Source organism: Propithecus coquereli, unplaced genomic scaffold, assembly GCF_000956105.1.
Source record: "Propithecus coquereli isolate 6110/MARCELLA unplaced genomic scaffold, Pcoq_1.0 Scaffold300, whole genome shotgun sequence".
Classification (NCBI taxonomy): Eukaryota; Metazoa; Chordata; class Mammalia; order Primates; family Indriidae; genus Propithecus; species Propithecus coquereli.
Genome location: NW_012148620.1, coordinates 821676 through 835440, shown reverse-complemented (window position 1 = coordinate 835440; position 13765 = coordinate 821676). Strand labels below are relative to the sequence as shown.

General features: G+C 36.9%; 1 protein-coding gene across 1 annotated transcript in view; it reads right to left on the bottom strand.

Annotated features, from left to right (window-relative positions):
- The window catches only part of ACBD6 (acyl-CoA binding domain containing 6), a 198367-nt gene that overhangs the window by 30766 nt on the left and 153836 nt on the right, over positions 1-13765 (bottom strand). The window contains exon 5 of the mRNA XM_012649666.1: positions 7231-7261. Coding sequence (XP_012505120.1) covers positions 7231-7261 — 31 coding nt within the window. The remainder of the gene's footprint in view (positions 1-7230; positions 7262-13765) is intronic.

The following is a 13765-nucleotide window of genomic DNA, read 5'->3' as shown; positions in this document are numbered from 1 at the left end:
ATTAAATGAGATTTTACTAATATAAATAGAGTCAGTAACACTACCACCATATATCTGTTTACATTTGGCTTTTTTTGTGTGTAAACTTTATATTAGAGTAAAAAATACATACAGAAGAATACCAAAATCATACACAGTTGGCCCTTGAACAATGCAGGAATTAGGGGCACCAACCCCACATGAAGTAGAAAATCCACATATAACTTTTGACTCCCCCAAACTTAACTATTAACAGCCCGTGGTTGATTTGAAGCCTTACTGAGAACATAAACAGTTGATTAACACATATTTTGTATGTTATATGTATTTTATACTGTATTCTTACAATAAAGTAAGTTAGAGAAAAGAAAATGTTGTTAAGAAAATCATAAGGAAGAGAAAACGCATTTACAGTACTGCATTGTATTTATTGATACTGTAAGATTATTTCATCTGTTTACAAGATGAATCGTCTGTCTGAAATGGGCAACTGCAGCTGCAGACCTCAATCTACGGTACATATCAAGCAATTCAACTTTTTCTTGTAATGTCATGACTTTCTCTGCTTCTTGGGAGCACTTCCAGCATCACTAGTGGCACTTCATATGGGTCCCATGGTGTTAGTCAAGGTTTATGGTATTGCATTAAACACGATGAAAAATATAAGAGAACTGCAAGAGATCACTTTTTACTGCAGTACTCAATTTACCAGAAAGAGGAGCTGTTCACACAGAGATGATTAGCATCATATGGTATTTTAGGCAGATACTCTCAACACTTGAGCTCACTGCAATAGCAACAGGAGGTGACTACGAAATTATTATACGAGTATAGGGTATGTATTATACTATAGTTAATTTTATGCAGTTCTGATTTAATACTGCATCTTTATGTTTACATTTCTCTTACTTGTAAATGGTGTTATATACAGTCTGTGTAAGTTTTGATAAATTTTAACTTTTTATAACAGATTTTGTGTATATTTTATAGTAGTAAATGATAAAATAGACTAGTATTTACACATATTTTTATGCTTTCATGATATACCTTTTTCTTAATTTTTTTTATATTTCTAGGCTAAATGGTTGTCTGTGAGTTTTTCAAACTGTTACAAATCTCCAAAAAATTTTTCTAACATTTATGGAAAAAAATCTGCATATAAGTGGATCTATGCAGTTCAACACCTGTGTTGTTCTAAGGATCAACTGTATATAAATTTTCTTAAGATGACACTGGGCATGGTGTCTCACGCCTATAATCCTAGCACTTTGGGAAGCCGAGGTGGGAGGATAGCTTGAGAGCAGCCTGGGCAACATAGCAAGACCCTGTCTCTACAAAAATAAAAAAATCAGTTGGTGTGGTGGTGTATGCCTCTAGTCCTAGCTACTCAGGAGGCTAAGCCAGGAGGATCACTTGAGCCCAGGAGTTACAGGTTACAGTGAGCTGTGATCAAGCCCCTGCATTCTATCCCAGGCAACAGAGTAAAACTCTGTCTCCAAAAAAAAAAAAAAAAATTTCTTAAGATGAACCTATCCATGTAACTAACACATAGCTCAAGAATCAGATCATTATTAGAATCTCAGAAGCATGTCTACCCTGTTAACCCCTTCCAGTTGTTATCTGCCTATTTCCAAGGTAATCATTATCTTATCTGCTAATGCTAGAGATAAGTTTCTCTTGTTTTTGACCTTTATATAAATGGGAAGCTTACTGTATGTACTCTTTTGTGCCTGGCATCTTGAGCTCAATAGTACGTGTGAGATTCATCCAAGTGGCTGTATGTAGTTGTAGTTCATTCTCATTATTGTATAGTATTTATTCCATTATATGAATACCTCGGATTATTCCTAATCAGATCTCATAATTCTTGAATCTGAAGATTCCAGTGTTTAATCAATTCTGGAAATTACCAGTAAATATATCTTTAAATATTGATTCTCCCCTAATCTTTCCTTCTGGAACTCCTATTTAAAAATGTTGAACTTTCTCATTCTATTTTTAATGTCTCTTTTACATTTCCCATTTCTTTATCTTTCTGTGCTGCCTTTTTGGTAATTTCTTTAGAACTATCTTTCAGTTTGCCAGTTTTTTCTTTACTTGTGTTAATTCTGCACTTTTACCTATCCATTATAAAATATCTGTATTTTCTCATTGATTGAAGTTCTGTTTGGTTCTCTTTCAAATATGCCTGTTCTTTTTTGGGGTATCTTGCTCTTGTGTTTTTGATTCCTTGATTTAATACAGATTTTTTCTGATCAATTTTATCCATTAGTTTTACTCAAGTTCCTCAAAGTCCAATACTGTGGTTTACTATGTCTGCTGACATACACTCAAGTGTATTTTGTAATTTTGGCTTGTGAGATTATTCTCAGTAGGCTTCATTCTGAAGGAATTCTGTGCTTTCTAGGTTGAAGATGTATCCCTGAAGAAAGGTTTAGCATTGACTTCTGCCAGGTCCCTCAGCAGGTAAACCAGCCCAAGTATATTTATTATGTTGATTTTGTGACTTTAAGATTCCTGAAACAATCAGAGTATAAATTTGAACCCCACACTGGTGTGAGATGGGGCTTTTGTTCCCATTCAGATACTGGTCTAAGGCAGATGAGCTTTTTTGTCTTCCTTATATTGGAGGGCCAAGTTTTTCTAATCTAATCTTTTATTGTTGTTGTTTTTTAAAATCGAGGGTATAGCCTTTTGAAGGTCCTGGCTCATGCGCAGGATCTCAGTATCAATTCCTTGTCACTTCTGGTTTAAGAGGCTCATTTCCAGGCAGTGTTGGCACTGAAACCCAACCCAGAGTTTTCCTAGATATAATGTTTGCTCACACACTTCTATGGTTATTGGGTCCTTCTTTAATGGAGTGGGAAGTGAAGGAATCTGAGGACATCTCTTATCTTATAAAGAATGGTATATTTTACCCAGCAAGTAGTAGGTACTTAATAAATATTTGTTGAATGAATGAAATATAATTAAGAAGATAAATCATATTCATAGTACTAATGGAGCTCATGATATCCAGATTTAAAATAATTTAATTTTGAACAGGTAATATATGCATATGTTCCCAAATACAGAAGTTATAACAGGGTTTACCGAAAAGTTTTTATCTTATTCTTGTATTTTAGCCCCACAGCTCCTCTTCTCCTCAGAAACCAACATTATTAGCTTTTTATATATCTTTCTGGAGCTATCTTATGCATTTACTACCAGCAAACATGTATAGATAGCACACTACATACAGTGTTCTACACTTTAATCTTTTCTTTCAACAATGTATCTCAGAGATTTTTCTGTATTGGTACATAAAGAAAACAGGGCTTCTTCTGAAGCCAGTCAGAAAGGCCTTTTGAAAATTCCTACCCTGTTACCGTCTATAAATGCATTTTAAATATATCAAACTTAAACGGACACATTCCCACATCCATAAAGGCATTCACCCCTAATGGTTAACCAGGGGTGACAGAGTGACCATCTAAATTCTCAAGGGCACATTCAGTCTGGTTTAGTTGTTGCTACAGTTTCTGGAAGGGAGAAGTAAAAGGAAGACACAGCCCATGCTCCAGAGAAGGCAATGAAAAACATGTGAATGAGAGATGAAAGAAAGAATGAGGGGATGGAAATAAGAGCTGATTCAGCAGAGCACGTGGATACACTGGCAGGGATTGTCTTTGTAAGCAGAGCAGTGAACTCTAGACCTTACGCCAAATATTTTAGAGTAAAAGAAAGCTGGCGTTTTCAGGAAAAAGGGGTAGCCCTGAATTTTGTGAAGTCCTTACAATCACTGTGAAAAGCTTATTCTTCCTCTTTCCTGACTCTCTGTGGTTGTTTGACTCATGCCCGATTATCCCAGATTGCCATCACAGCTGTGGGGTAGCTGAGAAAAGGTTTTTCTGGGTTGAAAATTAGGGTTTAGAACAGACGGCTCTTAGTAATATGAGAGGCGTCATGACAGAAACATCGAAAACACGTTTGAGGAATAAGCGGTATGAATGCTGCGGAAGGAGGCCTGGGAAAACATTCGTTTTTCTTACCTTTCCTAGTTAACTTAGAGGCATGGGCTTGAATTTCTGGTTCTCTTAGGCACATTTATTAAGCTCTTTGAGTTCTGATTTCCTCATTTATAAAATGGAGAAAACAATAACTACTATATAGAGGGCTGTTTATAGACAGGAGCCTACAGATTACCTGTATACTGTATTGTACATGCACATTTCTAATGGTTCTTTTAGAGGCATGCCCCAGTATTCTCGGTGCACTACAACCAAGGTAGAGCCTTTGTTTCATGAGAGGTAGTTGGGCAGAATAAGGGAGCCCTCATCTCTTGACTGCATTTGGCCAGGACAGCCTCAGCCAAAGACAGCTGGAGGCAGGATGAGAAATGTTTGTCCTGTTCCTCCTGGGAAGGAAGCCCTCTGGCTAGGAGGTGGGAGGAGAGGGAACCCTGTGTTTTTCACTACAAGCATTCTAGAGAGGTGTCTCCACAGCACTGAGCTGGGAGGGGGAAAGGAGGGAGTGATCTTGGTTCAAATATCACAAACTCTTGCCTTCTTACCAAATTTTTATAGATTTTCTTGAATAGATATTTCTTCATTTGCTGTTTGTCCTTAGTACCATTTCCAGAAGGTTTAAATGTCTGTATTTTTGCTTTGTTAGAGACAGGGTATTTCTCTGTTGCCCAGGCTGGAGTGTAGTGGCATGATCAGAGCTTACTGTAGCCTCAAACTTCTGGACTCAAGCAATACTCCTGCCTCAGCCTCCCAAATAGCTGGGACTACAGGTGCATGCCACCATGCCCGGCTAATTTTTAAAAAAATTTGATAGAGATGGGGGTCTCACTATATTGCCCAGGCTGGTCTCAAACTCCTGGTCTCAAGCAATCCTCCTGCCTTGGGCTCCCAAAGTGCTGGGATTACAGGCATGAGCCACTGCGCCTAGCCCAAATGTCTGTATTTTCAAAAATATTTTTCACCAGTTTCACAGAGAAGCAGGTCAGTGTAGCTTCTTACACTGTCATGCTGGAAATCCATCTCTGCCTTCATTATTATAGCTTTAAAATAACATCTTAATATTTGGAAGAATAAGTCTCTCTTGTTTTTCTTCAAATTGCCTTAGGTATTCTTGGCTCTTTTTTCTTCCACATGAATTTTAGGACAAGCTTGTTAAATTCCACAAAATACCTGCTGGGATTCTTATAAAAATTGTCTGAATTTGTAGTTTGGCTTCGGAAGAAATGATCCTTATAGCATCGAGTCTTCCCATTTAGGAACATGGACTATTATTTATGTCCTTCTATTTATGTCTTTAATAAATGTCTTTTAAAAAATAATATTTTTTTCTATGAAAAATTTACATATCTTTTGTTAGGCTGAGTCTTAGGATTTAGTTGCTATTGTAAATATTTAAAAAAATTTTTAAATTTTCTATCTTTTTTATACTAATGTTTAGAATGAAGTTTTAAAAATTGATGCATTCAGCATCCTTGCTAAATTGCATTATTAGATTTAACAATGTGACTATAGAGCCTTTTGGATTTCTACGTAGCTAATTGTATTGTTTGAGAATGATGATGGTTTTGCTTCTTTTTATCCATCTCATGCAACTTTTATTTCTTTTGTTGTTGGTTTTTTTTGTGTGTGTGTAGTCTAGAATTCCAATGCAATATTAAAGAGAAATATTATGGTACACATCCTTTTCTTGTTTCTGATTTTTAAGGAAATGCTTCAAATCTTCCATCTTTAATAATGATGTCTGCTCTGGGTTTTCAACATACAATTCAATCAGATCATAGAAGTTTCCTTCCATTCCTAGTTTAGGAGCTTTTATCATTAAAAAATTATCTAATATTTATTGAGTACATACTAGGTGTCTGACATTGTTTTAAGCACTTTACATGGATTAACTCATATTCTCATAACAAATCTCTGAGGGTATTCCTATTTTATCATGAGTAAACTGAGATATAATGCATAAATAATTTGTCTAAGGCTAGTAGTAGAACTAGAATTCTAGAATAAAAAGTCTGGCTTAAGAGCACAAAATCTTAAACACTCTTCTATATTGTTTCTTAAAATGAATGTTGAATGTTCTCAAATGCTTTTTCTGCATTTGATTCAATCATGGTTTTTCACCTAATTTGCTAATGTAGAAAATTACATTAATAAATGTAGTAATGTTAAATCATCCTTGAATTCCTAGGGTAAACCCAACTTGGTCATGACACATCTTTCTTTTAAAAATATTGACAGATTTTATTTGCTTACATTTTATTTAGGAATTTTGCATCTATTTTCAAAAGTTCACGATTTCCTTTTTCCTGCTGGTTTTGGTACTTAGGTCATACTAGCTAAACTCATAAGTGAGTTGGGGCAGGCATTTGGTGACAGACATTTCAATCTTCACTATTAGGCTAATATATATACAGATAGCATAATATCTAGTCCAGTAGTTTAGACTCCTAGATAACCCAGCAAGGTTTCTGATATCTAAGAAAATGCTGAGCAGTAGAAAAAAGTGTCCAGGGCCATCTGAGCCACTTGTTACTAACGGCAGTCCAGGACTGCCCAAACTGGCAAAACAGCCTAATGCATTCCCTCCTGAAAGGTTTGAATGTGGTTGATCCATAATCTGGTTTAAATATTGATGGCTGTCTTTTATTCAACCATATTCACACTCAAACAGAATATTTTAATTTTATTTACTAGTACTTTGCAGTTTATAAAATACTTTAATATCTTTTCTCTCACTGAATTTACCAAGTAGCTCTCTAAGAGCCTTCTTATTATTTCCATTTTGTGAATTATTTTTCCACATTTTACAGATTACTTAAGTAAAGATTACTTAACTAAGCTAACAAGTTAGTGGGGGAAATGAGTTTAAAAATAAGGTTTATTTTCTTTACTTCAATTATGTCAAGAAAGTATTTTTTGTAGGAGAGATGTTAGATTCTACAGTGACAATGATTAGCCTCTCACTTGTCACTGACAGTACCAAGAATGAAATAAAGGGGGTTGGAGGAGGTTCCATTTCTGCTGATAGAATACAAATGTTTAATTTACTATGAATGTGACCATAAGAATTTTAATATATCTCTAACTTTCTAGGTTATTAATCTTATTTTGTAAACAAAAAGTTATTGTGTCTCTGCTAGCTGCTGGGTACTTTTCTAAGCACTATATAGGGATGGACAAAGTTGAGATAAGCTAACAGACAAAATGTTCAAACATTATATTTAATAATTTAGAAACATCTTACCATAATGTAGAGCTGTTTGACCTTCATTGTCCTATAAAAGAAAAAAAATACATTTTAGAAGTCTAAGTAATTGCAAAAGTATGAAAGTACATAAACCACAGCAAATATATCTGATATACCAAAGTTCCATAGGTTTATCAGACACAGGAAAAGAAGAAATCAGTTTTTTGAGCCTCGCAGTAACTTTTGATCAACCATCTTGAAGAATGGAAGAATGATAGCCTGTACATTGTAGCAGCTGCAGTAGAGGATAACCAGGTATTTGCAGATAATAAACCAAAGGGAATCCCTTAAAATGTGGCAGTTCGGTTACCCAATTAGTAGCAGAAAATATATAAATGAGTACATAAATGTATCAGGTGTGTACATGTTGTATGTATATACACATATATACCTATTAACATTGGAAGCTGGCAAAGTAGATGTGAGTCTTAAGCCATAATGGTTATTAGTACTGTGATGACACTGTATATCATTTGTTTTGGTCAGTATTGAACGGGTTTTTCCTAAGTTTGTCTCCAAATCCATCTAGCAAGTCTGTGATTCATAGAAAGACTGGGCAGCTTTTTCATCCCCTTTCAAAGACTCACAAATTCCAGGCTAATAACATTAGGTTTCCTAACCAAATCAAATATCATAAAGAAATGTGATTCCCAGAAGTTGCTAAGAAAGCCGAGGCTTCCCATAGATTACTCAGGAAACTGCAACATTTCAGTTAATTTTTTCTTTTAAAACCCAAGATATTGTAACTATATATACTAATTATAGCAGAGTTGAGTACTTTTTTAGCAATGCTACCTCTTAAATTGAGAGCAGCTGATCATACTACGTGAGTAACAAATAATCAGAAAAAGGACATAGGTGAAAAGTAGAACTTAGTAATTAATTTGATAGGCACTTTGTAATATGCATGACCATTATTATGCCCCTGGTAATTAAGAATAAATGTTGGCCGGGCGCGGTGGCTCACGCCTGTAATCCTAGCACCCTGGGAGGCCGAGGCGGGCGGATTGTTTGAGCTCAGGAGTTCGAGACCAGCCTGAGCAAGAGCGAGACCCCGTCTCTACCAAAAAATGGAAAGAAATTAATTGGACAGCTAAAAATATATGTAGAAAAAATTAGCCGGGCATGGTGGCACGTGCCTGTGGTCCCAGCTACTTGGGAGGCTGAGGCAGGAGGATTGCTTGAGCCCAGGAGTTTGAGGTTGCTGTGAGCTAGGCTGACGCCACAGCACTCACTCTAGCCCGGGCAAAAGAGTGAGACTCTGTCTCAAAAAAAAAAGAATAAATGTCAAACTATTATTATGAATAACTTGGAGAGGGTGATATTATGATTAGCCAAACTATTCTTGGTACCCCAAATCTGCCTTTCCTACTTCCTAAAAGTTGAATTTAGGGGTGGGGGTTGGCTCCAGAACTTTTTGGTCATGGGTCTCCCTATTTAATCGTCTAGGAAGAAAAGCAAGAAGTTGCCACAAGGAACTTATTTTCTGGTTCAGATAGGCAGTAAGAAAAATTCATGGCAGGGAGATGAGCTTGAGGCAATGTAGTTTGTTTTCCTGCTAGGGTATGAAAGTTCTGATTGGACTTGGAGGTGAGGTGTGTCTGGACGGGTGAGAGGAGATAAGAAATAAGTCATTTTGGGGGCGGGGCTACATTTGGCTGAGGTGCAACAGTATGTCCAATAAGCATCAAAAGGCTAATATATACTCTAAGGAAAGTAAAAGAAAGCAAGCACCAAAAAGTCAAGAAGCACAAGAGATCATTTTGCCCACATTTTTCTTGTCTTTTTAGATACAGCCCCTGCCTTGCTATTCTTTGACTTGTCGTCCTTCCCTTGAAATTAAGGACAGGTAGGGGAAGAGAGCTGAGGCAGCCACAGTGAACAAGATCTGAGTGATTCTCATGCAGAGCAGCATGACAATGTGAAGTTGTGCTCCAGAGTATTTTGTCTTGCTTGGCTATAGTTAAGGACAAGTTAGAAAGAACAGTACTGACCATTATGGCTTAAGATTCGCATCTACTTTGCCAGCTTCCAATGTTAATAGGTATGTATGTGTATATACATACAACATGCACACACCTGATACATTTATATATTCATAGTTACAGTTTAAATGTGAATGTCCAGCAATAAAAAGCAACTTCAGAAAGGCCTTAATCTACTGCAATTTCATCCATCATGCAAGGTTACATTTTCCACAATTATCCATCTTTAGGAAGTATAATTCTCTTGGTATTTGTGCATAACTTTCATGTTTAATCACTGTGTTCATATATACTGAAAGTTCAGTTCCTTTTGATTTCTAATTATTTATCTTCACTAGGGAGGCAGAAGAAAGAATAATTAATTTCTTTTAATCACTTTTACCAATGAATACTAAATCTGTATCTCCAGCCCAATTTCTGATTAATTAATTAAAAGTAGTTACTGAGTTCCTATTATGTCCCAGTCACTCTTCTAGGCACTAGAAACACAGAGATGAACAAAACAGAGAAAGTCCCTGGTGTTATAAATCTTATATTCTAGTGGTTGGGGAAGCAATAAGCAAATAAATATATTTAATAATAGACAGTGATGAGTATTCTGGAAAAAAATAAAGCAGAGTAAGAGACTAGAGTGATGTGGGGTGCTATCTCAGAAACAGAGGACAGGGAAGGACTCTGTGAGAAGGTATGTTTACACAGAAAATTGCAGAAGACACTAAGATGGCCATGTAACCCAACTGAGCAAATCATACACCCATCATCTTCTCTGTCTGAAAGTAAGCATGTTACTCAAGCCATGCCCATTAAAGTTTTCTCTCAGAATTTTTCAAAATGGAGCTAAGGGATGGAAGCATGTGCAGAGAAGGTTCTTTCCTCTCTGATTAAAAGGTAAGGGTGTAGTGAAATAAGCTAGACACACAAAAGGACAAATACTGTATGATTCCACTTATATGAGGTAACAAGAATAGTCAAATCCATAGAGACAGAAAGTAGAACAGTGGGTACCAGGGGCTGGGGGACGGAAGCATGGGGAATTAGTATTTAATGGGTACAAAGTTTCAGTTTGGGATGGTGAAAAACTTCTGGAGATAGATGGTAGGGATAATTGCTCAGCAATGTAAATATATTTCATGCCACTGAACTGTACATTTAAAAATGGTTAAAATGGCAAATTTCATGTATATTTTACTGAAATATAAAAGAAAGAAAAAGAAAAAGAAAAGGGTATGAGCCAAAAATGGCAAACGGCAATGTTCTCCACTTCCTGAAGAAAATCGGTCTGCAATAGGAGAGAATAAAGTATTCAAAGAGAAAAAAGTAGTGGTCAGAGATGGAGAGAGAATTAGGGTCTCACATTTTTGTCATTTCAACTATACACCTGCCTTTTTTTGTTAGGCAAGCCAACAAAAACAAAATATTCCCCAGACAAACATGATCTTTTTGTCACCTGCAAACAAGAGTCCTAATACAGAATGCATGTGTAGACAGTGCACCTTCCACGACAGGAAAACATGAAGGGTTTATTGCTATCTTCTCTTTGGGAGATATAGCTCAGGTGTGAGATCTCTATCAGTGGATGTATGGTCTACCTTGGCTTAGAAGCCCTGCTGCTTTACTGGTGCTATTATTTCTTGTAACCGTGGCTTCTAGGGTCACATAAGGGATATATCAATTACAGGAAACTCAGGGCATTCCCAAGTGCAGTGTCCCCATCAGGTATTTATCATTCTTCTGCAGTTCCTTCCAGTCCAGATTAATTTATGAATCAAGTGGTCATTTTTTATCATAAGTAATGTTACTTAGTAATATAACTGACATCCTTAACTTCATGATGTTACCAGGGAACTTAGACATTTTTATCTAAGGTCAGATTTTCTTTCAGCAGGGGAAAGTGTAGTCAATTTTATAGCATGTTATTAAACTTAAATAGAATTTCCATATAGAAGTAAATACTTTTGGGACATCATAGGATTTTGCCAACTCTTACTGTCTGTCTCACTTTGACTTAAGAATTTTGGCTGTTCATGCCTGTAATCCCAGCTTTTTGGGAGGCCGAGGCTGGAGGGCCACTTGAGGCCAGGAGTTCAAGACTAGCCTGAGCAACACAGTGAGATCCCATCTCTACAAAAAATTAAAAAAATTAGCCAGGCATGGTGGTGTGCGCCTATAGTTCCAGCAACTCCGGAGGCTGAAGCAGGAGGATCGCTTGAGCCCAGGAGTTCAAAGTTGCAGTGAGCTATGATTGCGCCACTGCACTCCAGCCTGGGCTACAGAGTGCGAACTGTGCCCCCCGTCAAAAAAAATTTAAAAACAAACAAACAAATAAATAAATAAATTTCTCCCACAGTATGTGTTCCTTGTTCCTTTTCTGGTTTGTATATCTAAGTGAATTGTGCTTTATTATTTTACTACACTGATTGTTTAAATCAGGGGGATCTGACAGAATGATACTGAGACAATACTAATAATGCTATAGCATATCTGAAAGAATAGAAGCATGAGGATACTTAAGGAAATAGGGGCTTCACAATTCCACTTCTGGAAATTTATCCCACAAGAAAAATGGTCCCACTCTCATGTCTCCATGTTAATAGATTTGGCTCTACTGTTTACCTAGCTGCTCAAGGCAGAATATGAGCTCCATCCTTGAATTCTCTTTTTCTCATCCTCTATATCTAATCCATAAGCAACTCCTATCGGGAGTATCTTCCAAAATATATGTTTAAACACCCATTTCTCTTTGTCCTTATTGTTATCACCTGTTATGAATTGAATTGTATCCCTCAAAAAGATATGTTAAAGTTCTAACTTCCAGAACCTCAGAATGGGACCTTACTTGGAAATAGATTTGGAGCGATGCATCCACAAACCAAGGAATGCCAAGAATTGCTAGCAAACGCCAGAAGCTAGAAGAGACAAAGAAGGATTCCCCCTTACAGGTTTCAGAGGGAAAATGACCCTGCCAACAATAAGTTTCTGTGGTTTTAAGCCACTTAGTTAGTGGCACTTTGTTACGGAAGTCCTAGGAAATAATACCCCGCCTCAGTACAAACCTCCATCATTTCCTACCTGGACAAACGCAGTAACTTCATATTTGTTCCTCTCCCCTTCCTGCTGCTGACCCAGTCCAATCTATTCTTCAGATAGCAGTTAGAGTGAACTTCTCAAAAGTTAAGCCAGGTCATATCACTAGCTTGCTTTAAAACCCTTCAATGGCTTCCCATTGCTCTTAGAATAAAGTTCAAAAATGCTTATCATGCATGGCCTAGGACAGCTGTTCTTAAACTTTTTGGTCTTAGGGCCCCTTTATAGTAACTCTTCAAAATTACTGAGAATCTCAAAGAGCTTTGGTTTACGTGGTTTAAATCTATCAATATTTACCATATTAGAAATTAAAGCCAAAAAATTTAAAAACCATTACATGTTTCTATAAGGAATATCATTTTTGAAATGAAAATAAATATATTTTCCAAGAGAAAAAAAAGAAGAGAAGAATGGCATTGTTCTACATTTCTATAAATTTCTTTGATGTCTGGCTAAACAGAAAAGTAATTGGATATTCATACCTAGTTGTGCATTAAATCTGTTGTGATATCACATGTGATATGGGCTTTGGAATATGCTGCAGCATGTTCATGAGTGAGTAAGTATGAAAAACGGCAAATAATGTCTTAGAGTTATTATGAAACAGTTCTGACCTCATGGATCCCCTGAATGAAAAAAAGTTTACTGAGTGAATAAATAAATGAATCATGGATTTATACAAATTTATATCTGTAAGGATGCTTGCTGCTTAAATTGATTCATTCGAAAAATATTTACCGAGTATCTACTATGTGCTAGGCACTGTTTTAAATGCAGTAAATAAAACATGACAAAAGTCTCTGCACTAACGGCGGGGGGAGGAGGGAATACAGTAAATAAAGTAAAATATATAGTATGTTAGATGATGATAAGTGCTACAGAGAAAAATAAAGCAGGAAGGAAGAATAGGGAACACTGGGAGGCAAGGTAGAATGGGTATCAACTTAAGGTAGTGAGGGTAGGCTTTACCGAGATTACTGGGGAAAAAAACTGAAGATGGTAAGGGAATAAGTTGTACGAACATCTGGGGGAAAAGTAATAGAGGGAGTAAGATGAGCAAGTGCAAAGAAACTGATGTTATGTGCCCAGCACGTCTGAGGAACTGAAAGGAGCCCAGTGTGTGACTGAAGCAGTGAAACCAAGTCAGATCAGTAATAGGAGATGAGGTGAGGGAGGTAATAGACGGCCAGATGGCATAGGGCCTTGTAAGCTACTATAAGGATTTTGGCTTTTATTTTTAATTCAATGGGAGGCCACTGGAGGGTTCTGAAGAGAGGAGTAGAGCTTGACTTCACTTAGGGGTTGAGAGGATCAACCCCTGGCTGCTAGGCTGAAAACAGATGGAAGGGGCCTGGAGCAGTGGGTCACGCCTGTAATCCTAGCACTTTGGGAGGCCGAGGCGGGCGGATTGTTTGAGCTCAGGAGTTCGAGACCAGCCTGAGCAAGAGCGAGACCCTGTCTCT